The sequence below is a fragment of the Hippoglossus hippoglossus genome, chromosome 23 (genome assembly GCF_009819705.1).
Source record: "Hippoglossus hippoglossus isolate fHipHip1 chromosome 23, fHipHip1.pri, whole genome shotgun sequence".
NCBI lineage: Eukaryota > Metazoa > Chordata > Actinopteri > Pleuronectiformes > Pleuronectidae > Hippoglossus > Hippoglossus hippoglossus.
The window spans coordinates 12,379,485-12,406,124 of record NC_047173.1 but is presented as its reverse complement, the minus strand read 5'-3'; the positions used below and the strand labels follow the sequence as shown (position 1 = coordinate 12,406,124).

At 42.7% G+C, this 26,640-nt stretch overlaps 3 protein-coding genes and 1 long non-coding RNA gene across 7 annotated transcripts; all 4 read left to right on the top strand.

The window, feature by feature from the left end:
• Positions 1-547: 547 nt before the first annotated feature.
• LOC117757735 (zinc finger protein RFP-like) lies at positions 548-6,671 on the top strand. Of its 3 annotated transcripts, none has more exons than XM_034579118.1 (2): positions 548-652; positions 5,007-6,671. In XM_034579118.1, exon 2 carries the CDS (start codon positions 5,009-5,011, stop codon positions 6,638-6,640), a length of 1,632 nt encoding a protein of 543 aa, XP_034435009.1. In that variant the 5' UTR covers positions 548-652; positions 5,007-5,008; the 3' UTR covers positions 6,641-6,671. The 3 variants fall into 3 exon arrangements, with proteins under 3 accessions (XP_034435009.1, XP_034435010.1, XP_034435011.1); XM_034579119.1 differs by lacking the exon at positions 5,007-6,671 and adding an exon at positions 734-2,418 and having other exon boundaries at positions 561-652; XM_034579120.1 differs by lacking the exon at positions 5,007-6,671 and adding an exon at positions 806-2,417 and having other exon boundaries at positions 567-652.
• Positions 2,463-2,769, top strand: LOC117757739. The gene is made up of 2 exons (XR_004613194.1): positions 2,463-2,512; positions 2,576-2,769. It is a non-coding gene; the product is annotated as an uncharacterized LOC117757739 (long non-coding RNA).
• A 3,195-nt stretch (positions 6,672-9,866) lies between the features above and the next one.
• On the top strand, positions 9,867-12,335 carry LOC117757736 (zinc finger protein RFP-like). Its single transcript, XM_034579121.1, has 2 exons — positions 9,867-10,204; positions 10,286-12,335. Exon 2 carries the CDS (start codon positions 10,288-10,290, stop codon positions 11,911-11,913), a length of 1,626 nt encoding a protein of 541 aa, XP_034435012.1. The 5' UTR covers positions 9,867-10,204; positions 10,286-10,287; the 3' UTR covers positions 11,914-12,335.
• A 1,202-nt stretch (positions 12,336-13,537) lies between these two features.
• Positions 13,538-25,883, top strand: LOC117757737 (protein arginine N-methyltransferase 8-B). Of its 2 annotated transcripts, none has more exons than XM_034579122.1 (10): positions 13,538-14,357; positions 15,937-16,188; positions 17,981-18,136; positions 18,690-18,753; positions 19,418-19,560; positions 19,855-19,942; positions 21,364-21,479; positions 23,754-23,904; positions 24,719-24,840; positions 25,477-25,883. In XM_034579122.1, the coding sequence occupies exons 1-10, from the start codon at positions 14,289-14,291 to the stop codon at positions 25,558-25,560; spliced, it is 1,245 nt and encodes a 414-aa protein (XP_034435013.1). In that variant the 5' UTR covers positions 13,538-14,288; the 3' UTR covers positions 25,561-25,883. The 2 variants fall into 2 exon arrangements, with proteins under 2 accessions (XP_034435013.1, XP_034435014.1); XM_034579123.1 differs by having other exon boundaries at positions 13,541-14,357; positions 15,937-16,161.
• Positions 25,884-26,640: the final 757 nt, after the last annotated feature.

The following is a 26,640-nucleotide window of genomic DNA, read 5'->3' as shown; positions in this document are numbered from 1 at the left end:
ATGATAAGATCTTAATAAAGTTACTGTCTCTCGGATGCTTTTTTCCGATTTTATTTTTCTTCCTCTTTGACCATCGCCGACTCTTCCCTGTGTATCTGCCTCTTTTTCCACCTCAGTAATTCAATGAGCCATAAAAGGAGTGGATGATGGCTGCAGGAGGAGCTCTGCAGCGGTCACCTGCCATGATGACAACCGGATCGAAATTTGGAGCATGTCTGTTTTCCGTTTCACTACTGTTTGGTGGAACAAATAGAAATGCGGTTTTCCATTTTGCAGCCAGTGCCTCTGTGTCCAGTCTCTGCTGTGGTTGGTTCATCATGTCTCGTGCTTTGTGGGACTCTTTCCTAAAAGGAGGCGCAGGAATAGGGTGTGACCGGCAAAACAAGTGTCTGCATAAAAGTGAAACTGTGCATTGAGAAAACGAGACATTGTTACTGAGCCCTTTGTTTTAACAGCATGCTGCCACAACTTATTTAACATCCTTTGTGAGTTTCCAATTTGAACAGAGTGGAAAGAGTTAAACGAAGCCAGGAAGTGTACCAGAGCAGCAGGGGAGGGGCCCTCACATCATGCTGAAATGAAACTGAACGAGGAAAGTTACAGTTTGCTCGTCACTTCAAGCTGCTGCTTTTAAACCTCGCAAACTTCACAGGTAAATTAAAACCTTCCATTAAATCTAACAGATTATTCAGCACAGATATGAGTTATAACTGCCTACGATGTTTTTGTCCAGATATGGCATTGGCCAGCTGTCTGCTGTCAGAGGAGAGGTTCGAGTGTTCCATCTGTCTGGACGTGTTCACAGACCCAGTCACGATCCTGTGTGGGCACAACTTCTGCAGCGCATGTATCAACACGTACTGGGACAGCGGGGACACTTGCCAGTGCCCGATGTGCAAACGGAAATTCTCCACAAGACCGGAACTCCAAGTCAACACTGATTTTAAGAAGTTGGTTCAAGTCAAAGCCTCAACTCCAGGCCCACAGATTCCGGCGCTTGACGTTCTTTGTGACATCTGCTCTGAGATCAAAGAAAAGGCCGTTAAATCTTGCCTGACGTGTCTGACTTCTTTCTGTGAGTCACACCTGGAACCGCATCGGAGAGTTGCTGTGCTCAAAGGCCACAAATTATTAGAGCCAGTGAAGAATCTCGACGACAGGATGTGCAAGACACACAACAAGATGACCGAGCTGTACTGCTTGAAGGAGCAGGCCTTCATTTGCGTCCTGTGTTTTTCAGCCGATCACAAGGGTCACAACGCTGTCCCCCTGGAGGAGCAATATGAAAAAGTTGCCGCAACAAAAGATGAGGCACAGGCAAACATCCAGAAGTTGATACAAACACGGATTGAGAAGATAGCGGAGGTTGAAGAATTACTCGATGTCAGCCCGGTAGATTCTGAAAAAGAGAAACAAGACGCCGTGCAGGTGTTCACCGAGTTGATCCAGTCCATTCAGGTGAGCCAGGCCGAGCTTGTTGAGGCGATCGAGCAGAGGCACAGTGCAATAAAGCAAAAGGGTGAAGAGTTTCTCAAAGAACTGAGGAGGGAAGTTACTGAGCTCAAGAGCCGAAGCAGTCAGCTGGAACATCTATCACAGTCAGAGGATCACTATCATTTCCTCCAGAGCTTCCCGACCTTGTCCAAACCTCCGCACAAGAGCTGCCCCGACACAGACCTCTGCCCTGACCTGTCTTTCCAGGCAACGCGAGGAGACCTGACTCGGCTGAAACAGAGAGTTGATGGAATAATGGAAGAGATTCCTGAGATCAGAATGAAAAGAATGAGAGAGCACGCGGTCGACTTGACCCTTGACCCCGACACTGCATTTTACTTACTTGTCATAAGCGAAGACGGAAAACAAGTTTCAGCAGAACACAACATTGAAAAGGACAAAGTTACCGACAATCCAAAGAGATTTGAAAGATGTTTTCAGGTTTTGGCAAAAGAGGGATTCACGACAGGGAAGTTTTACTTTGAGGTGCAGGTGAAAGGAAAGATACGTTGGATCGTTGGCGTGGCCAAGGAGTCGGTGGATAGAAAGAACATGATAAGGGTGACAGTTAAAAATGGATTTTGGACCTTTTCATTGGTTGAGGGCAAATATGGCTCATCTGCAGACTCAGAACGTAAAATATTGAAAGAAGAGCTTCAGAAGTTGGGCGTCTTTGTAGACTACAACAAAGGTGAGGTGTCTTTTTACAATGTAGACTCTAAATCACGCATCGGTTGTCTCACGGGATACTGTTTTACAGAGAAACTTTATCCGTACTTCTGCCCTCAGCCGAATGAAAATGGAAAAAACTCCGCCCCTCTCATCATTACACCTGTACCTCAAATGCACTAGTTCAGTTTTTATGCCAGTGGCAGGACGCATTGTGTTTCGGGTTGTCCGTCCATCCGTCCCATTCTCGAGAACGCGATATCACTTGGACTCAAGGATGAACTGGTTAGATTCTGGTAGCCAAAGGTCAAAGGTCACGGTGACCTCACAGAACAAAAAATGAGAAACTGTTGATCATTTATCATTTTGAATCAAAGATCTATTGATGAATTACATTGGTCAAGGGTCAAAGGTCACAGGGACCCCATATAAATCTGGAAAAAAATACGCACACAGTGCAGTGTTTCTAGTTATTGTTATTGTCTGATCCTTTTATATAAGAATGGTAAAGTCTACTGTCATAATGTGGTGTTGGTTTTAATTCAAGTATTTTATCAAGTGTTTCAATCATTGAAATATTGACATAATAAACTGCATATATACAGATTCTGTTGTGTCATTCTTTCATGTCACAGCTCGGCTGGATTTATATATTAAAGACTAAAGAAGTTCCTCTACACATCACACTACTCGAAGGATTACAGTCCAAGGCCCCCACTGTTTGGAGCAGATCGCAGGTTCAGTATTTTGCACTGAGATAAATGTTAAGGGGCCTAAACTACATCTTATTACAAGAGATCTGTCTCAATGATTCCTGGTTCTTTACAGTTTCTGACACTAGTTTAGTTTTACTGTACAGTGGAATTCAACAGGGTTGTTTCTCACATCTTTGTCTTTGGTATCAGATTTGTCAATCAATGGTCGTCTGCCCACTTCTTTCACTCCTGACTCCTGCCCCCACACTGGTGCGTGTTTGTGTGTGTGTGTGTGTGTGTGTGTGTGTGTGTGTGTGTGTTTGTGTGTGTGTGTGTATGTGTGTGTGTGTGTGTGTGTGTGTGTGTGTGTGTGTTTGTGTGTGTGTGTGTGTGTGTGTGTGTGTGTGTGTGTGTGTGTGTGTGTGTGTGTGTGTGGGTGGGTGAATGACATATAAGATGCACACATTATCATTGGGAGTGATGTGTAGGCCGGTGTTTTTTTAAGCACCATCGATGCAGCTCATCCGTCACTGTGCCTAAAACCTGGTGTGTTTCATTGTGTTTTATTTTTCGTTAATGGGACACGAGCCCGTTTTTGGTGACAAATATCTTGTGATATTTCTCAAAACAGGTTGTGACTGATTCATTTTAGACAGTAGGTATGAAATGAGTGAGCAGTAGGATGTGGAAATCAGCAGTACACAATATATAAAGTTGATCTGTTTATCTATACCAAAACATATAATTACAAATGGAGGAAAGTATTGTGCCTATAACTTTTATATTGTTGTACCTTGTCTGTGGAACTCAATAGTAAGATGGACTTCATGATGGCATTAATGTGCAATAATGTTTTGTTTGTTATATTCATATCCTTTATGTTTTTGAATTGTAGTGGTGTATATTTAAAAAATATAGAACCTTAAATTTACCATTTTCAGAAGTTTATTGTTGGTATACAGTGTGACGGGATAACCAATTTTTAAAACATAAACATTTTCAGGGTGTAATATGAAAATGTGCTGTTAGAACATAACACTTAAAGTGATAACATAACTCTCGTAGATTTATGTTCCAGCAATAATATGTGATAACATTATAATTTTGGATGTGTTGTAACGTGGAAGGTTTTATGTTTTAACAGTACGTTTTCACATTATAATGTAATAGCTTATTTTTTAAACATAAAAGTTTTCATGTTAAACAACTCTCATTGTTAGTTTTGTGTTTGAACAATAATACGTTGTAACATTATCATTTGATTTGAGTTATGTTATAATGTGAAAATGGTTTATGTTTTAATAGAAGGTTATCACGTTATAATGCGATACCTTCTACGTTATAACGTGAAAAGTTTTGTGTTTTAATTATAAGTTTTGACATCGATTCCAACATTTGAATGCAGGTGAGACAAAGGCCAGAGTGAATAAAAGAGGTTTTTAAAGGCTTCAACAGATACTGCAGAATTTAAATCTGGAGGGAGTGTGTTCCATAGTGTTGGGGCCACGCAGCAGCATCGCTCTGCGCCACATGAAGACAGCACAGAGACGATTTATTTCGTGAAAAGGGCATTAAACAGGATGAAATAGTAAATGGTCTGTGTTAATATAAAGTTTTTCTAGTCCTGATGACCACTTCACCCTTTCACACACATTCATACACTATGTGCAGCCCTTTCTCTGCCATATACATCACTCACACACTGTCGACGCTGTGGGGTTCAGCATCTTGCCCAAAGACACTTTGTGGGGAGATCGATCCACCAACCTCCTGCTTAGTGGACGACCCGCTCGACCCCCTGAGCCACAGCCTCCCCATGAATGGCACGAAAGGTCATCAGCCCAAATCCCTTTGTGTTAACAGCACGCTGCCACAACTTATTTAACATCCTTTGTGAGTTTCCAATGTGAACAGAGTGGAAAGAGTTAAACGAAGCCAGGAAGTGTACCAGAGCAGCAGGGGAGGGGCCCTCACCAGCGTCATCATGCTGAAATGAAACTGAACAAGGAAAGTTACAGTTTCCTCGTCACTTCAAGCTGCTGCTTTTAACACTCGCAAACTTCACAGGTAAATTAAAACCTTCCATTAAATCTAACAGATTATTCAGCACAGATATGAGTTATAACTGCCTACGATGTTTTTGTCCAGATATGGCATCGGCCAGCTGTCTGCTGTCAGAGGAGAGGTTCCTGTGTTCCATCTGTCTGGACGTGTTCACAGACCCAGTCTCGATGCCGTGTGGGCACAACTTCTGCAGCGCATGTATCAACACGTACTGGGACAGCAGGGACACTTACCAGTGCCCAATGTGCAAACAGAAATTCTCCACAAGACCTGAACTCCGAGTCAACACTTTCATCTCAGAGTTAGCTGATGAGTTTAAGAAGTTGGTTCAAGTCAAAGCCTCAACTCCAGGCCCACAGCTTCTGGCGGTTGACGTTCTTTGTGACATCTGCTCTGAGATAAAAGAAAAGGCCGTTAAATCTTGCCTGACGTGTCTGACTTCTTTCTGTGAGTCACACCTGGAACCGCATCGGAGAGTTGCTGTGCTCAAAGGCCACAAATTATTAGAGCCAGTGAAGAATCTCGACGACAGGATGTGCAAGACACACAACAAGATGACCGAGCTGTACTGCTTGAAGGAGCAGGCCTTCATTTGCGTCCTGTGTTTGAAAGCCGATCACAAGGGTCACAAAGCTGTCCCCCTGGAGGAGCAATATGAAAAAGTTGCCGCAACAAAAGATGAGGCACAGGCAAACATCCAGAAGTTGATACAAACACGGATTGAGAAGATAGCGGAGGTTGAAGAATTACTCGATGTCAGCCCGGTAGATTCTGAAAAAGAGAAACAAGCCGCCGTGCAGGTGTTCACCGAGTTGATCCAGTCCATTCAGGTGAGCCAGGCCGAGCTTGTTGAGGCGATCGAGCAGAGGCACAGTGCAATAAAGCAAAAGGGTGAAGAGTTTCTCAAAGAACTGAGGAGGGAAGTTACTGAGCTCAAGAGCCGAAGCAGTCAGCTGGAACATCTATCACAGTCAAAGGATCACTATCATTTCCTCCAGAGCTTCCCGACCTTGTCCAAACCTCCGCACAAGAGCTGCCCCGACACAGACCTCTGCCCTGACCTGTCTTTCCAGGCAACGCGAGGAGACCTGACTCGGCTGAAACAGAGAGTTGATGGAATAATGGAAGAGATTCCTGAGATCAGAATGAAAAGAATGAGAGAGCACGCGGTCGACTTGACCCTTGACCCCGACACTGCATTTTACTTACTTGTCATAAGCGAAGACGGAAAACAAGTTTCAGCAGAACACAACATTGAAAAGGACAAAGTTACCGACAATCCAAAGAGATTTGAAAGATGTTTTCAGGTTTTGGCAAAAGAGGGATTCACGACAGGGAAGTTTTACTTTGAGGTGCAGGTGAAAGGAAAGATACGTTGGATCGTTGGCGTGGCCAAGGAGTCGGTGGATAGAAAGAACATGATAAGGGTGACAGTTAAAAATGGATTTTGGACCTTTTCATTGGTTGAGGGCAAATATGGCTCATCTGCAGACTCAGAACGTAAAATATTGAAAGAAGAGCTTCAGAAGTTGGGCGTCTTTGTAGACTACAACAAAGGTGAGGTGTCTTTTTACAATGTAGACTCTAAATCACGCATCGGTTGTCTCACGGGATACTGTTTTACAGAGAAACTTTATCCGTACTTCTGCCCTCAGCCGAATGAAAATGGAAAAAACTCCGCCCCTCTCATCATTACACCTGTACCTCAAATGCACTAGTTCAGTTTTTATGCCAGTGGCAGGACGCATTGTGTTTCGGGTTGTCCGTCCATCCGTCCCATTCTCGAGAACGCGATATCACTTGGACTCAAGGATGAACTGGTTAGATTCTGGTAGCCAAAGGTCAAAGGTCACGGTGACCTCACAGAACAAAAAATGAGAAACTGTTGATCATTTATCATTTTGAATCAAAGATCTATTGATGAATTACATTGGTCAAGGGTCAAAGGTCACAGGGACCCCATATAAATCTGGAAAAAAATACGCACACAGTGCAGTGTTTCTAGTTATTGTTATTGTCTGATCCTTTTATATAAGAATGGTAAAGTCTACTGTCATAATGTGGTGTTGGTTTTAATTCAAGTATTTTATCAAGTGTTTCAATCATTGAAATATTGACATAATAAACTGCATATATACAGATTCTGTTGTGTCATTCTTTCATGTCACAGCTCGGCTGGATTTATATATTAAAGACTAAAGAAGTTCCTCTACACATCACACTACTCGAAGGATTACAGTCCAAGGCCCCCACTGTTTGGAGCAGATCGCAGGTTCAGTATTTTGCACTGAGATAAATGTTAAGGGGCCTAAACTACATCTTATTACAAGAGATCTGTCTCAATGATTCCTGGTTCTTTACAGTTTCTGACACTAGTTTAGTTTTACTGTACAGTGGAATTCAACAGGGTTGTTTCTCACATCTTTGTCTTTGGTATCAGATTTGTCAATCAATGGTCGTCTGCCCACTTCTTTCACTCCTGACTCCTGCCTCTGTGCCCCTGCCCCCACACTGGTGCGTGTGTGTGTGTGTGTGTGTGTGTGTGTGTGTGTGTGTGTGTGTGTGTGTGTGTGTGTGTGTGTGTGTTTGTGTGTGTGTGTGTGTTTGTGTGTGTGTGTGTGTGTGTGTGTGTGTGTGTGTGTGTGTGTGTGTGTGTGTGTGTGTGTGTGAATGACATATAAGATGCACACATTATCATTGGGAGTGATGTGTAGGCCGATGTTTTTTTAAGCACCATCGATGCAGCTCATCCGTCACTGTGCCTAAAACCTGGTGTGTTTCATTGTGTTTTATTTTTCGTTAATGGGACACGAGCCCAATTTTGGTGACAAATATCTTGTGATATTTCTCAAAACAGGTTGTGACTGATTCATTTTAGACAGTAGGTATGAAATGAGTGAGCAGCAGGATGTGGAAATCAGCAGTACACAATATATAAAGTTGATCTGTTTATCTATACCAAAACATATAATTACAAATGGAGGAAAGTATTGTGCCTATAACTTTTATATTGTTGTACCTTGTCTGTGGAACTCAATAGTAAGATGGACTTCATGATGGCATTAATGTGCAATAAAGTTTTGTTTGTTATATTCATATCCTTTATGTTTTTGAATTGTAGTGGTGTATATTTAAAAAATATATAACCTTAAATTTACCATTTTCAGAAGTTTATTGTTGGTATACATTGTGATAAGATAACTAATTTTTAAAACATAATCATAAACATTTTCAGGGAATAATATGAAAATGTGCTGTTAGAACATAACACTTAAAGTAATAACATAACTCTCATATATTTATGTTCCAGCAATAATATGTTATAACATTATAATTTTGGATGTGTTGTAACGTGGAAGGTTTTATGTTTTAACAGTACGTTTTCACATTATAATGTAATAGCTTATTTTTTAAACATAAAAGTCTTCATGTTAAACAACTCTCATTGTTAGTTTTGTGTTTGAACAATAATACGTTGTAACATTATAATTTGATATGAGTTATGTTATAATGTGAAAATGGTTTATGTTTTAATAGAAGGTTATCACGTTATAATGCGATACGTTCTACGTTATAACGTGAAAAGTTGTGTTTTAATAATAAGTTACCTTGTTACAACATGAACTGTAACTGTAAACTTTTAATGTTATAATGTGATACGTCTTTACGTTACAATGATAAACAATCATAAATTATAACGTCTAAAGAGGAGGTTTTATGCTATGATGTGAAAAGTTAAAATAAGATAAAAATCTGGATCTAGTGAATTTAAATCAGGTTTCACAAGGGGACTGTTGGGCCTTGGAGGTGTGAGCTTTACGAAATGCCCTAATATGTGACACTAATGGGTAAATAGAGATTTTAATTTGGTCTTTTTTCTTTATACAGGACAAGATTTAAGCGATTAATGAAACTAACTAGATAACAAATGGAAATAGAATTATTCTGCACTCTAATGTGTTTTTGTTTGCATGGTAAGTAGGTCTGCATGTTGAAGTCGGTAAACAGTGTTTTGTCCTGAACGCAGCTTCGCCCCTTTTTAAAAGTGCATCCGAGCAAAGTTCAAGCCACGTGACCTCTGCTTGTTGAGCCTGACCTCTTGTGGTCAGACTTCCGTAGCAGTCCTGCAAAGACAGAACACTGCTTGGTTTGATAGAGTTAAGGAGGAATGATAACACAGCAGCACTATTCAGGCAGACAAGAATCTTATCACGAAAAAGGACTGAGAAATCCTCTTTGCCTCGTGTGTTTGCTTGATTGGGAAAAGCCAGTTTGAACTGAGAACTTAGAGATGTGCAGCGGGAAAATGTGAGAATCTCCTGCCTGAATGCTTCAGTGACTATTCTGTGGAGCCGGGAGAAGGTGGTGGGATTCATCCGTCTGTGCACGGGGCAAGAGTTTGGATAAGGGGAGGTTATATGGTCCGCGTGTGAGTAAGTAAGTAAATTAGTAAAGTTTATTCAATAGGCTATAGCTCCTTTCTCAGACCAAAGTCACACGGTGCTTCACATGAATAAAATAACACCAGTTACGCAGTAATACACGACGATTCTTTGCAATAACAAAACAGAGAAAAACATGAACAATAAAAAACGCATGGATTCCAACATTTTAACGCAGGTGAGACAAAGGCCAGAGTGAATAAAAGATGTTTCTAAAGGCTTCAACAGATACTGCAGAATTTAAATCTGGAGGGAATGTGTTCCATAGTGTTGGGGCCACGCAGCAGCATCGCTCTGCGCCACATGAAGACAGCACAGAGACGATTTATTTCGTGAAAAGGGCATTAAACAGGATGAAATAGTAAATGGTCTGTGTTAATATAACGTTTTTCTAGTCCTGATGACCACTTCACCCTTTCACACACATTCATACACTATGTGCAGCCCTTTCTCTGCCATATACATCACTCACACACTGTCGGAGCTGTGGGGTTCAGTATCTTGCCCAAAGACACTTTGTGGGTAGATCGATCCACCAACCTCCTGGATAGTGGACGACCCGCTCTACCCCCTGAGCCACAGCCTCCCCATGAATGGCACGAAAGGTCATCAGCCCAAATCCCTTTGTGTTAACAGCACGCTGCCACAACTTATTTAACATCCTTTGTGAGTTTCCAATGTGAACAGAGTGGAAAGAGTTAAACGAAGCCAGGAAGTGTACCAGAGCAGCAGGGGAGGGGCCCTCACCAGCGTCATCATGGTGAAATGAAACTGAACGAGGAAAGTTACAGTTTGCTCATCACTTCAAGCTGCTGCTTTTAAAACTCGCAAACTTCACAGGTAAATTAAAACCTTCCATTAAATCTAACAGATTATTCAGCACAGATGTGAGTTATAACTGCCTACGATGTTTTTGTCCAGATATGGCATCGGCCAGCTGTCTGCTGTCAGAGGAGAGGTTCCTGTGTTCCATCTGTCTGGACGTGTTCACAGACCCAGTCACGATCCCGTGTGGGCACAACTTCTGCAGCGCATGTATCAACAGGTACTGGGACAGTGGGGACACTTGCCAGTGCCCGATGTGCAAACAGAAATTCTCCACAAGACCTGAACTCCGAGTCAACAGTTTCATCTCAGAGTTAGCTGATGAGTTTAAGAAGTTGGTTCAAGTCAAAGCCTCAACTCCAGGCTCACAGCTTCTGGCGGTTGACGTTCTTTGTGACATCTGCTCTGAGATAAAAGAAAAGGCCGTTAAATCTTGCCTGACCTGTCTGACTTCTTTCTGTGAGTCACACCTGGAGCCGCATGGCCGAGTTGCTGTGCTCAAAGGCCACAAATTATTAGAGCCAATGAAGAATCTCGACGACAGGATGTGCAAGACACACAACAAGATGACAGAGCTGTACTGCTTGAAGGAGCAGGCCTTCATTTGCGTCCTGTGTTTGAAAGCCGATCACAAGGGTCACAACGCTGTCCTCCTGGAGGTGCAATATGAAAAGGTGGCGGCAACAAAAGATGAGGCACAGGCAAACATCCAGAAATTGATACAAACACGGATTGAGAAGATAGCTGAGGTTGAAGAATTACTCGATGTCAGCCCAGTAAATTCTGAAAAAGAGAAACAAGACGCCGTACAGGTGTTCACCGAGTTGATCCAGTCCATTCAGGCGAGCCAGGCCGAGCTGGTTGAGGCGATCGAGCAGAGGCACAGTGCAATAAAGCAAAAGGGTGAAGAGTTTCTCAAAGAACTGAGGAGGGAAGTTACTGAGCTCAAGAGCCGAAGCAGTCAGCTGGAACATCTATCACAGTCAGAGGATCACTATCATTTCCTCCAGAGCTTCCCGACCTTGTCCAAACCTCCGCACAAGAGCTGCCCCGACACAGACCTCTGCCCTGACCTGTCTTTCCAGGCAACGCGAGGAGACCTGACTCGGCTGAAACAGAGAGTTGATGAAATAATGGAAGAGATTCCTGAGATCAGAATGAAAAGAATGAGAGAGCACGCGGTCGACTTGACCTTTGACCCCGACACTGCATTTTACTCACTTGTCATAAGCGAAGACGGAAAACAAGTTACAGCAGAAGACATAGAGAACAAAGTTACTGACAATCCAAAGAGATTTGAAAAATGTTTTCAGGTTTTGGCAAAAGAGGGATTCACGACAGGGAAGTTTTACTTTGAGGTGCAGGTAAAAGGAAAGATACGTTGGCTCGTTGGCGTGGTCAGGGAGTCGGTGGATAGAAAGAACAAGATAAGTGCGTCAGTTGAAAATGGATATTGGATCTTATTATTGTCTGAGGGCAGTTATAAAACATCTGCAGACTCAGAAACTAAAATATTGAAAGAAGAGCTTCAGAAGGTGGGCGTCTTTGTAGACTACAACAAAGGTGAGGTGTCTTTTTACAATGTAGACTCTAAATCACGCATCGGTTGTCTCATGGGCTGCTGTTTTACAGAGAAACTTTATCCGTACTTCTGCCCTCAGTCGAATGATAATGGAAGAAACTCCGCCCCTCTCATCATTACACCTGTACCTCAAACTCACTAGTCCATCCGTCCCATTCTCGAGAACGCGAAACCCATGAACACCCAATGGGAATTTCTTCAAATTCTGTCGAAACATTCACTTGGACTCAAGGATGAACTGGTTAGATTCTGTTAGTCAAAGGTCAAAGGTCACGGTGACCTCACAGAACAACAAATGAGAAACTGTTGATCATTTATCATTTTGAATCAAAGATCTATTGATGAATTACATTAGTCAAAGGTCAAAGGTCACAGGGACCCCATATAAATCTGGAAAAAAATGTATGTACACAGTGAAGTGTTTCTAGTTATTGTTATTGTCTGATCCTTTTATATAAGAATGGTAAAGTTTACTGTCATAAAGTGGTGTTGGTTTTAATTCAAGTATTTTATCAAGTGTTTCAATCGTTGAAATATTGACATAATAAACTGCATATATACAGATTCTGTTGTGTCATTCTTTCATGTCACAGCTCGGCTGGATTTATATATTAAAGACTAAAGAAGTTCCTCTACACATCACACTACTCGAAGGATTACAGTCCAAGGCCCCCACTGTTTGGAGCAGATCGCAGGTTCAGTATTTTGCACTGAGATAAATGTTAAGGGGCCTAAACTACATCTTATTACAAGAGATCTGTCTCAATGATTCCTGGTTCTTTACAGTTTCTGACACTAGTTTAGTTTTACTGTACAGTGGAATTCAACAGGGTTGTTTCTCACATCTTTGTCTTTGGTATCAGATTTGTCAATCAATGGTCGTCTGCCCACTTCTTTCACTCCTGACTCCTGCCCCTGTGCTCCTGCCCCCACACTGGTGCGTGTTTGTGTGTGTGTGTGTGTGTGTGTGTGTGTGTGTGTGTGTGTGTGTGTGTGTGTGTGTGTGTGTGTGTGAATGACATATAAGATGCACACATTATCATTGGGAGTGATGTGTAGGCCGGTGTTTTTTTAAGCACCATCGATGCAGCTCATCCGTAACTGTGCCTAAAACCTGGTGTGTTTCATTGTGTTTTATTTTATCATTAATGGGACACGAGCCCGTTTTTGGTGACAAATATCTTGTGATATTTCTCAAAACAGGTTGTGACTGATTCATTTTAGACAGTAGGTATGAAATGAGTGAGCAGCAGGATGTGGAAATCAGCAGTACACAATATATAAAGTTGATGCTGAAACATGTTACTGAACCCTTCTTTCTTTTTAGGTCATGGCAACAATATGCTTCCATACAGTGCATAGCCTTCTGTAACAATCATGGATGTATATAATAAGGAAACAATATGAAATTGCAGCTAAGGACAAACTGGTTGAACAGCTGTTGGTGTAAAAATCTCATTTCTAATTGGTTCTTGTCCTAGTCCAGCTAATTCTAGGACACCGGTCCTCGATTCTGATTGGCTGCTACGACAAAAAACAGCTATAGTACAAGTCAAAATGTGCACACCTGTGACTTCGTCCTAAATAATAGAAAAATACATGTAGTTATCTCTGCTGCTTATATTATTAAATCTATAATTTATTTAGGTGAAGACTGATAAAGCATCTTAATGCTTCACGTCGGGGTTGTTGTTGTTTTTTTCCAACATAGGCTCAAACACCTATGTTATATAATCCGGCAGCTGAGGAGCTGCGCTTCTGTTCCTGCTGGAAAGTGGAGTGAGGAGGCGGAGGAGAGCAGAGATTTATTTCCTTTAATGGCTCCAATTATTATATCCTCTCTCTCTCTCTCTCTTTTTAATAACGTTTGATTTCATCTCATCCGAGGGGCTCGTGTTTGGAACCCTTTCTTTTTTTTTTACTTTCTCGGGATCTGGAGATGTGAAGGGCGCACGGAGATGTGGATTGTGAAGGAGCGTCACAGCTGAGAGATGTCAAGTGTTTCCAAGCGGTGAAGAACACGAGAAGAAGGAGTTTTTTTCTCCCAGGGCGCCGCTGGGTGCCCACTATTCTTGGTGGTGGGTGACACTTTCATAAATGTCCCCGCGGGTAGCCGGATCTTTACGCACAGATTTGGGGTTCGTTGTTTGGGAACGGGGGACACCCAACCCGGTGCGCACCGGTGTTAACAGATCCACCGACTCCTGCTGGGATCTGACCGTCAACCCCTCAACTTCAACACGGTCTCTCCAGGCGATAGACGGCCCCCACTATAAGACAACCTGTCTCACATTTACAGTATGGATTACTGGACCGAAAATCGATTTAACAACTTTTTCTTAATGTGACTGAAACTGTGTCAACCGGCATCACACGTTTCCTATCATGACTTTCTTTTTCTGCGCACATTGGAGCCACATATTCGGTGATTCTGGGTTATTTCTGACACGTTTCGACTCAGAAACCAGACCTTCCCGATCACTTTGAGGAGTTGGTGCGTAAATCTCGTCGGCTCTCATGGGACTGAGGCATTCGTCGCGGTGTTTGCTGCTGCGGCGGAAGATGGCGGAGGCGGACAGCTCGGAGGTAGGGACCTTGTGGTGTCCTGCAGCCGGTTAACAGAGGGACCGCGGGGTGGGGGGGAACTGTCAGCCTCATTATTTGTATTGTGCTGACCGATATTTGACTTGATTGTTATTTATATCCGTGGTATCGTGGTGTCAAGCTCGTTTTTAGGAATCAGCGATGCTGCGATGGCGTGCGCGCATAGCAACGTGCACTTCCCGGTGTCCTGCAGATGATATGGAGAGGAGGATCTGAGCACACTAATGAAACTGCAGCAATAATAGTGATAGATGCAGGAGATGTGCAGTAATAATAGTGATACATGCAGAAGATGTGCAGTAATACATGTAGGAGATGTGTGCAGTAATAATAGTAATACATGCAGGAGATGTGCAGTAATAATAGTAATACATGCAGGAGATGTGCAGTAATAATAGTGGTACATGCAGGAGATGTGCAGTAATAATAGTAATACATGCAGGAGATGTGCAGTAATAATAGTGGTACATGCAGGAGATGTGCAGTAACAATAGAGATACATGCAGGAAATGTGCAGTAATAATAGTGATACATGCAGGAGATGTGCAGTAATACATGTAGGAGATGTGTGCAGTAATAATAGTAATACATACAGGAGATGTGCAGTAATAATAGTAATACATGCAGGAGATGTGCAGTAATAATAGTGGTACATGCAGGAGATGTGCAGTAATAATAGTAATACATGCAGGAGATGTGCAGTAATAATAGTGGTACATGCAGGAGATGTGCAGTAATAATAGTAATACATGCAGGAGATGTGCAGTAATAATAGTGGTACATGCAGAAGATGTGCAGTAATAATAGTGGTACATGCAGGAGATGTGCAGTAATAATAGTGATACATGCAGGAGATGTGCAGTAATAATAGTGGTACATGCAGGAGATGTGCAGTAATAATAGTGGTACATGCAGGAGATGTGCAGTAATAATAGTGGTACATGCAGGAGATGTGCAGTAATAATAGTGGTACATGCAGGAGATGTGCAGTAATAATAGTGGTACATGCAGGAGATGTGCAGTAATAATAGTGGTACATGCAGGAGATGTGCAGTTCAGGTTAAATGATCAGATTGCACATATTGGTTGATCCCATGTCCTCTGTCCGTGGTGCTGAAAGGAACCTGCTTCCTTTACCGTCTGTCTGTGGAATTACTTACTGACTGTATATGATTTTATTGATTATCGACTGCTTATCATAGGGTTCACCTTTCCACTTGCATTTAATTGTTTCACCAAGTGCACCACACTATTTTGGACATCAACACATTTCCAATTTGTAGCCTATTTTGTTTGCAAAGTGAAATATACACACTCAGATTACGTACATTTATTGGCTTCCCCTGTTTTATGGTGCATGTTGTCATGTAGGTAATTAGAGGTATCCACACCCAACTAACCTTATATTTAATTTGTGTTGTATTTAGGTCGTTTGAAATCTGTACATAAACTAAGCTTAACTAATTCATCTGTTCTTCTGATTATCCTTCTGTAATTTTCTTCCATAAAACCCTATCCTGTTTTAAAACTGTACCCCTCTCTTCTCCTCTTTCCCCTCCAGCGGCAGGAGCCTGTGACAGCCCCCCTCTCTCAGTCTGCTCAGCCTTCCCCACTGCCTAAACCAGTGCCTACCACCCACCACATGCCCTGCGTCCCCCACACGCCTCATGTAGCAGCCTTGTCCACCTGTCCCGGCAGGGGCAAGATCGCCAAGTTCATCAGCCCGGAGGAGATGACATCACGGGACTACTACTTTGACTCTTACGCCCACTTTGGCATCCATGAGGTAGGGCGGACCGTGACGAGCAGCTTGGTATGATCAGAGTAAAACAATGACACCAGATGCTCCCTGTTCTGTTGAACCTGATGCCGCTCATCTTTGCCAAGGAGCTTCAGCTCTGGTAGTCTGGCTCTCAGTCAGCACAATATGTCAAGAAAACAAAAATTAACAGCAACAGATTTGCATCAACAGACAGGCTTTGATTTTGCAGTAGTGATCCAAATCTTCTATCTGGCATTGATGGGTTTTTTTTTTTTAACGCAGATTCTCAGTTCACTGGATCTGACAATCAGTTTGTGAAGTGCACGAGCCAAGTTTAAGACCAGACAAGTGCAAAACAAAGCGATCATCCACAAAGAGTTGTCAGTACTCCAGCGCTTTGAGATCTCCTGTCTCCACATGCGTTCTAACAAAGCAGGAAATCAAAAAACGAGACAACTCGAACACACCTTTAGAAGTTAAAAGCTTAACCTCCTGTAAACAATTATTCCCCTTAATGGAACCATTTAAATTCTCTGGAAAAATGATTTTACCGACATGTAATGGTTTCTTCCACCCCTGCAGAAAATCTCATGGAAATCGGTTGGGAATTTTTTCTGTTGTCTTGCAAAATAACAAACAACAAATAAACACCCATGAAAACAAAACTATATATCCACCAACGAACGACCAAACATTAAGGTTCGAGTTGAATGTGGTGGAGAGTGTCTCCTATAGCTGACAACAGAGGAGGGTTATTACTGCAGCAGTTTCACCGGCTCTTCATAAATTAAACCAATCCCTGTCGCTCTTTTACAGTCGTCTACAGTGAACTGCTAAATACAATTTTTAGAGCTACACCCAACCTAATGACCTTGATCTGCAAAATGAGGGTGGTGGAAAAGTTTTGCGGACATATAGACCTTTTTTTTAAATAGAGTCCATATTTAGCATGTGGGTCAGGTTTTTGTCTGCTTGCAGACAAAGAGAGTGGCCTGATTAGAGGAGTGTGAAGAGAAGAAGTGAAAGTGGGATGTGTGAATGGGCTCGGGGAGATGGATATCAGGCGCTCCCCAAAGGTTTTTGTGTCGTACTCCTGCCTATTTCAAGAAGCTCCGCCACTGTCATGGAGACCTTTGGCCTAAATACTGCATTTTCTGCACCATTACACATGAAACGTGTTGCCGGGGAAACTGTACATCTGTTGTTTCACTTTTTGCATCATTTGCATGTTCATTTTGTAACTTCATATATACTTTTGGGCATTTTTATAAATCCCACTGTTGTCTAGTATAGCGGACTAATTTGACACATCCATCGATAATCAAATTAGATTTGCGTAGTCCATATAAAAAATTAATCACAATTTGCTCACAGAAGAGGCGTATCACTGTTTTATATTTATACAAAAGAAAATGTCTGAGAGAGATGAATGGAGCAGTAATGACAATTATAATGATAGAGGTGTTGTCAGTAATGTTAGGCTCGGATATGTGAGTAGACATGTTGTATATTAATCCAGTTATAATAATAATCCACAATCAGCCGCCGTCTAAATCACGATCCATGATACAGATCCACAATCTGGATCCACAATCCTGATCCATGAACCAGGATGTTTCTGTGTCTGCCTCTTGAACAGAAACTGGGAGATGATTATGTGAAAGAACAACACAAATGAAATGTCTTAGAAAGATATTAGACATGTATTAGAAATATTTTCACCATGTCAACACTGCAAACCCCATTTGAGAACCACTGCAGAATAGAATCTGTGATTAAAGACGTGAAAAACCTTGATTTATCACGGCTATGACATCTCGGTATTGTCTCCATCTTGAAACAGGAGATGCTGAAAGACGAGGTGCGGACGCTGACCTACCGGAACGCCATGTACCACAACAAGCACGTGTTCAAGGACAAAATCGTCCTGGACGTCGGGAGTGGAACGGGGATCCTCTCCATGTTCGCCGCCAACGCCGGCGCCAAACACGTGTACGGGGTGAGGCGGATACATGCACCCCTGCAAATCAAATACTTCTTTGTGATCATCTGTCAGTTTTGGGATCTTGTTTAAAATTCTATAGGAGAGAAAACACACACACACACACCCATTCTGTATCCAAATTAAATATCATATCTGACACAATCCTACCATTTTTTTAAATTTCCTCTTCAGAGCCAGTCGCTAGAAATTGATAATCTCTCTCAGACAATCTTACTCACAGAGGCACTGAGAACCATCTGGCTCCCCTTAGAGCCGCAAGTCACGGGTTATACATTACCACCAGTGTCTCCCACAGTTATGTATGATTCATATGCTACATTACACCCAGGGATGGGCGAGCAAAGTGATGTATTAGTTTCCATGCGGCGCGGGGTCTGCGGTGACCAGGGACATAAGTGTTTCGATGGATTATCAGAGTTTGATTAGATTTGTCCGTGGTCTCATACCCTAAAGGTGAGTCTGCTGGATATGTGGAGGGAATGTGGTGGATAACGCCCCCTGGTTGTTCTGCACAAGAAAATCTTCCTGTCTCCTTTTTCGCCCACAGATAGAATGTTCAAGTATATCTGAATACTCAGAGAAGATTATCAAGTCGAATCACCTGCACAATGGTAAGTTTAAGCGTTTTTTTCCATGACTACAATGCTCCTTATATCCCTGTGTCTGAATGCAGAACGGTGTGAGGACACGTATATTAGGAGTGGTGTGAAAAATATGCATATTTTCATCATCGCCGTCACGCCCCGACAACATTAGTCACAGCTCTGATGGTTAACTGGCAGCTCGTCTCTGATGTCAAATAACCAGGAGCTCCGCCATCAATCAGAACTCCCGCAGCGGCGCTGATTGCCGTTGTAAAACGTGGCCCTGGACGTCACAGACGGAGGTCTGGCAGCAGTTGATTGGTTTTTGCAACCAGCACGGTGGAAATTAGACGGGTTTTTGTTTCATCTCTTTCATTTTCATATCGTGTACAGAACTTTATTTATAGTCCAGTCACTGCAAATAATAATCATCCACTCAGTATCCAAGCACATTAGATGAAATACTGGTTACTGATCAGCAATAAATAAATAGATGATGAAAGTTTTCTACCACCCCAGTTTTTCTTAGTAGTGACATGGTTTAGACAGAGACAAGACGGACAGAGACGGACAAGAATGCAAGAATGCAAGAATGCAGCCTTGAGGCATGAGTCCAGTTATTAAGCTGGAATGATTTACATTAACATAACCATTTGTCGCCCTGTGTTTTTTGTGGCTCTCCGCACCACAGTCATCACCATCTTCAAGGGCAAGGTGGAGGAGGTGGAGCTCCCCGTGGAGAAGGTGGACATCATCATCTCGGAGTGGATGGGCTACTGCCTCTTCTACGAGTCCATGCTCAACACCGTCATATTTGCCAGGGACAAGTGGCTGGTACGTTGGTTTGCCCGCTGTTTGTAGCTGCTCGCACAAATAAGGCTTCTGACACATTAACACACCAGCCGGCGTTTAAGGGGAGGATTTACCGTACGCTCATGTGCGTGCGTCTGCTGCCCAGATGCTGAGGTCATACACGAGTGATCTGGTTTCTGAGCTCAGTAGATGCCTGCAGGCTTTTAAACCCCACCATGCGCGAGCGTATGTTGATACCAGGTGTGTGTGAACGATGAAGATGATGGACGGCCTTTTGTGGTGCGTCCACCGATATGTGAAGCTTCTCTCCCGCAGAAACCCGGAGGCCTGATGTTCCCCGACAGGGCCGCTCTCTACGTCGTCGCCATCGAAGACAGGCAGTACAAGGACTTCAAGATTCACTGTGAGTAGTCACCGTGTTTTCTTTTTGTAAAGTCATCGCCTTTTTTATGTCTCCATCTTGCTCGGTTTCCCCTCTTAGCTGCGCATAATAAATGATCATTGTGCATCCATCCATCCTTCCATCCTTCCATCCTTCCATTAGCTATAGCACATATCCTTTGAGGGTCGCTGGAGCCGATCCAAGCCGATGTTGGGCGCCGGCCAACTAAGGAGCTTTCGTGCTCACATTCACACCTACAGGCAAAATAGTTAACCTGAACCCAAACCCCACACAAGGTTCCTATAGCCTGCAACTCGCAGATTTATTCAGGTTATAAGATGATTTAATTAGTTCCTATAGTGGTGATTTGGAGGCAACTTCATCATCTCGTTAGGTTGAAATGGATAAAACAAGTAACTGCCAATTCTGCCATCCCCTATGAGAGAGAGAGAGAGAGAGAGAGAGAGAGAGAGAGATGCATGTACAGGAAGAGGATCTGCGTGTGCAGTTACAAAGAAATAAAGATTAGATGGCAAATTTGCTAGCACACAGCTACCTATGTACATTGGCGGGCAGGGACCAGCATTAGCATTGAGTGGCGTTTATGTCCTTTTTAACAATATTGAGTTTTTCTCTTTGCTCCGTTTTGTTCTCCACAAACTGGCTCAGCATCAATGAAGCCGTTAGTTACGACAGTGTAAAAACATGGCTTTTTAGAAAGTAGCACCAAAAGTGAGTTTATTCCACAGTGCATTCTTTGCTCCAAACTCACTCCATGTGTTCAAATACCTTTCGCAGCAGGAGCGCTGAGCTTAATCTTAGAATCTCGATCAAAGCACCAACTCAGAATCTGGGTCAATAACTTCTCCTGAGTTTCCTGTCACTGCACAGGTGGTCTGGCCTGCTCTATTCCACGTAGGAACATACTTTCACACGAATCCTAAAATAATTCCTCCCACCCGTACCCCCTGCGCTCTTATTTTTAGCATCTCTCTGCGTTGGTGGCCTCCTCCACGTCGCCATCATGCAGAATTAGTGTTTGGGCCCCCTGACAAAAACCAGGTGGAGTGGAGGGACAGAGGGAATGGAGGAAGGAATGCTTGTTCTGTAACATTTCAACCCAAATTCTATTTAAAAAAAAACGTGCCAGACATGGTGGAGGAGGAAGAGGAGGAGGACGCCGGAGTCTATTTTCAGGAGGGCTCGTCTTTTTCCACCCTGGATAGACAGCAAGACAGCATGAGTGCGAGGCTGTTCTTCCTGGCAGGAGTTAAGCACTCGGTTTTATTTTCTCTGCTACCTTTTATTGTGCTGACAGCTTGGCAGGGACAAAGAGAACAGGGCTTTCCAAAAAGAGAAAAGCCCTGACAGCACATACTGTGTGCACGTGTGCCCACACGGGTGGTCTGGGCTTCAGATGTTTTTTCTTTGCGTGTGCACAGGGTGGGAAAACGTGTACGGATTCGACATGAGCTGCATTCGCAACGTGGCCATCAGAGAGCCTCTGGTGGATGTGGTAGATACCAAGCAGCTGGTGACCAACGCCTGCCTCCTGAAGGTAAGAAATGTTCACGTATACATGCCACAGACTGTATATAAAGAAGGACCACACATAGACTATATTTAAAGATGGCCAATATATAGACGATATTTAAAGATGGACGACACGTCAACTGAATATAAAGATGGCCGATATATAGACTATATTTAAAGATGGCCGATATATAGACTATATTTAAAGATGGCCGATATATAGACTATATTTAAAGATGGCCGATATATAGACTATATTTAAAGATGGACGACACGTCAACTGAATATAAAGATGGCCGATATATAGACTATATTTAAAGATGGCCGATATATAGACTATATTTAAAGATGGCCGATATATAGACTATATTTAAAGATGGCCGATATATAGACTATATTTAAAGATGGACGACACGTCAACTGAATATAAAGATGGACGATATATAGACTATATTTAAAGATGGCCGATATATAGACTATATTTAAAGATGGCCGATATATAGACTATATTTAAAGATGGCCGATATATAGAATATATATTTAAAGATGGACGATATATAGACTATATTTAAAGGTGGACGACACGTCAACTGTATATAAAGATGGACAACACAGACTATATTTAAAGATGGATGATATATAGACTTTATAAAGATGGACGACACATAGACTGTATACGGAGGGAAAAGGAGACATGTACACAGTCTATGATTCCTGCATGATGAACGAGTGTGAACGCACGCCGCCATTTTGTTGTATACATTTGAAAAAACCTGCACGTTAGACAGACAAGCAAAGTTTCCCCTCTTTTGTGTTTTGCCACCGAGTGAATGAACTCATCCCCCCCGTCGGCTGAGACCATTTTCTGGGACATAATAGAGGTTTGTGTGGAGCTGCAATAGTCTGCCGCTCTGTTTCCATCCTCGAAGATAGAACAGTGGGCTGGTCCTTTATCTCACAAATGAACAGAGGATAAGAGCATTGAGGGAGGCGATAGCTTTTTTTTTGTTTGTCCCCTCCATCTTTACTTTCTCTTCCCATTGACTTTCCTCTGTCACTCGTCCTTTTCACCGCTTTATATCACGTTTTCTCTTTTTCTATTTTGAAACATGCGATATTATCCTAATGTCTCTTTCTCCTTATCTGTTTTTCGGGTAATTTATTTAGCCTCATTTCCCATTTTCTCCTTCTAAAATCCTCACCTCCTCTTACCGTTCGTGCCCGGTCACAGTCTCTGATTTGAACAATGTCAGGCCTCGCTGGTCCGAGCGAATAGCGAAGTCTCACTCCGTCTCTCCCTCTGGTGAAATGTCACACGCGAGCAGCGGGAATGAGACGAGCTCTCCGTCACCTGGATGAGCACAAAGGAGGCTTCCTCTTGTGTTGGAAAAAGGTGACTAATTTGTTAGTTTGGAGGTTAGTTTTTCACTTTTCAGCCTGGAAACTAACTCTCACTGCCTGTATCTCATATTCAGGGCGTACTCCCCCCCCCCCCCCCCCTCGCTGCCAGCCACCTCAGCCCGTCGTAATTCAAAATGCCACTCACTCCTGTCATGCTGAAATTACAAAGTCGCTCCCAGGGATTTTTATTTTTCGCTGGATATGAAGCTGGTCTGGTATCACTGGAAAGGACCGAGGTGTTAAATCGCAATTTGTCACGTTGACGCCACATGGCCGGGCGATCCAAACGCCCAATAGGCCTGGTGAGATGAACAGGTCCCCCCCCCCCCCCCCCCCCCCCCCCCCCCCCCCCCCCGTCCCACCCACCCTCTTAAATACAACATCATCTACATGCTAAGTAGAGACACTCCCCCCCTGCTCCCCTATTCTGCTCCCGTGTGTGAAGCTTGGCAGGCAAGAAAATGTGATACTTAAATTTGAGGCCATATTTGTCAGGCAGTGCTCGATATAGACACACGCACACAAGCACACACACACACACACACACACAAGCACACACACACACACACACACCTTCCCTCCCTTAGTAGACTTGATGGAGGACACCCACACAGCATGTGTACTGTGAGCAAGCTTCATTTGGCAGCCCATGATTCAACCTGTGGGCTTTCACACACACACACACACGCACGCATATAAAACACATATAAAACATCTCGCAATGTTAAAGAAAGCAAAAATTAAATTCTTGGATCCACCAACTGATTCGGATCCACACCAACGTGAAATGGTTTCTTTCCTGACCCGTATCACATCCTCCCACCAAGTTTTGTGGAAATCCATCCAGTGGTTTTTGCGTAATCCTGCGATAAAAATAAGACTTTATTTCATTTTGCAGGAAGTGGACATCTACACCGTGAAGCCAGAGGACCTGTCCTTCACCTCAGCCTTCTGTCTGCAGATTCAGCGCAATGATTACGTCCACGCCCTGGTCACTTACTTCAACATCGAGTTCACCAAGTGTCACAAGAAGACGGGATTTTCCACCGGTGAGTCGAGGCCTCACAGGTAGAACACGGACACTTAATTTATCACAGATATCTGTCTCTGACATTTCGGCTGCAAAACCAAAGCAAATGAAACAAAAATGTTGCCATAAAAACGTGTTTCTCGATTCTTTTGGTTTACCGACCCTCTGAGTTTTGGCGAGGAGGCCAGAAAATGCAGGTATTTATAATAGACTACATGAAGAACACATGATGGGAGAGACTGGGAGGTTTAGTTTTCCACGTTCTTCTTCACCCTCATGTCCAACAAGCCTCTGAATTTCTCCAGTTTTTTTCCCCGAGCAGCAAATCAGAAACTATTAATAGAAGCCTCCTTGCACTTCAGCGTCTTAGCTCTCGGCTACACTCTGCTGGCGTTGCACGAGTCGACCTGAACACGAGCACCGAGCACTTCTCCGGTGCAACTTCATCGAGGACGCCTATGACTAGTAGCTGTTATGTAAGTTCATGTTAATACATGTGTGTAGCCAGTGCTTACATAATACTGTGTAGAGGAGGCTCTATGTTTGGCCGAGTCTGTCGGGCCCGAGGCTGAGCATCACTGAGGGAGTTCTCTCCTCCGTGTTTCTCCCACTGGATGAGTAAGAATTCAGTTGCTTTGCAGTTACATTTCGTCCACGTGAACACAACCCGAGGACGTTTTGTAAATCTTTGCTTTTCCTTTTCTCTTTACCCATGTCCTCTCCTCTCTGCTTCACCCCTTTCCTGTTTAAACCCATTTCCCCTCCTCTCCTCTCTTCCTGCTTCTTTTCCGTCCTCCCTTTCACCTCCCTCCTTCTCCCCTCCCTCTCCGCAGCTCCAGATGCTCCCAGCACTCACTGGAAGCAGACGGTGTTTTACTTGGAGGACTACTTAACTGTCAAGAAAGGAGAGGAGATCTTTGGCAGCATCACCGTCCGGCCCAATGAGAAGAATGTGGTAAGACTCATCAGATAATTGGCACCAAGTTGAAGTCGAAACACCACAATGTAAACCGAAGGGCGCTCCGAGAGTGCATACCTCCTCCGAGGCTAAAGCCCCGATCTCGCCTTGGTTTATCTAAATTCACGCCAAAATGTAATATAGCAAGATATTAAACAGAAAGAGAAGTAGAAGAATTAGTATCTACTTCTCTGCCTTAGAGAATAAGCACAAGTAAATGTACCAGGTAGTATCAGTCAAAAGCATTTAGCAATTTATCTAAATTTAGTTAAATTTTAAGTTGAATTACTCAGAAAGTGGCCTCTGATAGTAATATCATTTTAAGATTATGTTTTCGGATAATTATTATAGACATTAATCTGTAAATAGCATTTTACTCTTACTGTACTATAACTACATTAAAGTAGGGCTGATTCGAAATATTTTATATGGTCTTGATTTATTTAAGTTACGTTTTGTAAACTAGTGTGTTTTTGTGTGTAAAATCTTAATAAGTAACGAGTGAATACAAGTAAAATATATATTTTATTCATACTTAAGTACAGGGTATTACAGTTACTTTGCACCACTGGATTTAAATACCTGTTGTTGTTTGTGAAGGTTTTATTTACGTGGACATTTTATCTTTGGCAGCGTGACCTGGAGTTCACCCTCGAGCTGGACTTTAAAGGACAGCTCTGCGAGGCCGCCCTCTCCCACGACTATAAAATGCGCTAGGAACAACACGACGACAGCAGCGGTGGCGGCGCTCTGGCGTGGACGTTCCCGCGGCCCCTCTGGACACATCTGGAGAGGGGGGGGGAAGAGCTCAGGCTCCCAGACACGAATCTCAGCTGGCTAACGAGGGTGACCCGGACAAATCTGATTGGATGCCACTATGCCAGCAACTAAGCGATGTCATCAGAATAGGCAAGTCTTCTTATCAGCAATAGTTCCATCACGTGAACCAACTCGATCGACCCGGGCACATCGTTGAATGTAACCTCTGAAAATAACTTGAGTATTTTTTTCTCGACTTTTAATTTTTTGGATTATAAAATTTAAAAAAGCATTTAAGAGTCTTTATATTGTTAGTGCAGCTAATTGAAAAGTATTGATCTGTGTGATGTTGAAAGGGTAAGAGCACAGTCATTACCTGTTTTTACTTAAGTTATTGTCAAGACTGATGATTTGTGTGTAATTGTATTGAAGGAACAGTGATTTTTTTTTTTTGTTTCATTATTTATTCGCATGTGATTTTTTGTTACTGTTGCTTTATTGACTTCAGGAAGATGAACTGTAATTCATTTATTTATTTTCATTGAGGAAAATGATTCAGAACAACTGTACTTTGGTGCCAGAATAAAACAGAACAACGTCTCCGGGCAGGAACCAACACACAGATGCAGCACGTCGTGAACCACTTTGTGTCGGAAAGAACGTGATGAATAAAATGACAAAGAATCAAAGGCAAATATTTTCTCTTTCTATTGATTTCATTTTGATTTAAAACCATTTCAATGAATTTTGAATAATATATTTAAGTTTTAGCTTCACCAGAGACGTAGAGAGAAAAATTAGCCCGTGTGCAAACTAACGCTGATATTTTGCAAAATAAATGTTTAGGCCTCTTGTTCAGAAGGAAACGATTGAAGTCACTTACATTTTTTTTTTTTTACAAACTATATACAAGAGAAAGGTTGACAAGAGAAGAAACTCGCTGAGCATGCTCACAATGTTCTCCTCTGGTATTTGACATTTGTTGATGTAGACTATATCGCCACCTACTGGCCCGGCATGCTTGTTTGAGCATTAGTA

Coding starts and splice junctions, on each gene's coding strand:
- LOC117757735 (XM_034579118.1), top strand. CDS start 5,009: ATGGCATCGGCCAGCTGTCTGCTGTCAGAGGAGAGGTTCCTGTGTTCC.
- LOC117757736 (XM_034579121.1), top strand. CDS start 10,288: ATGGCATCGGCCAGCTGTCTGCTGTCAGAGGAGAGGTTCCTGTGTTCC.
- LOC117757737 (XM_034579122.1), top strand. CDS start 14,289: ATGGGACTGAGGCATTCGTCGCGGTGTTTGCTGCTGCGGCGGAAGATG. Junction 19,943..21,363: donor CAAGGACTTCAAGATTCACT/GTGAGTAGTCAC, acceptor GCGTGTGCACAG/GGTGGGAAAACGTGTACGGA. Junction 24,841..25,476: donor GGCCCAATGAGAAGAATGTG/GTAAGACTCATC, acceptor TATCTTTGGCAG/CGTGACCTGGAGTTCACCCT.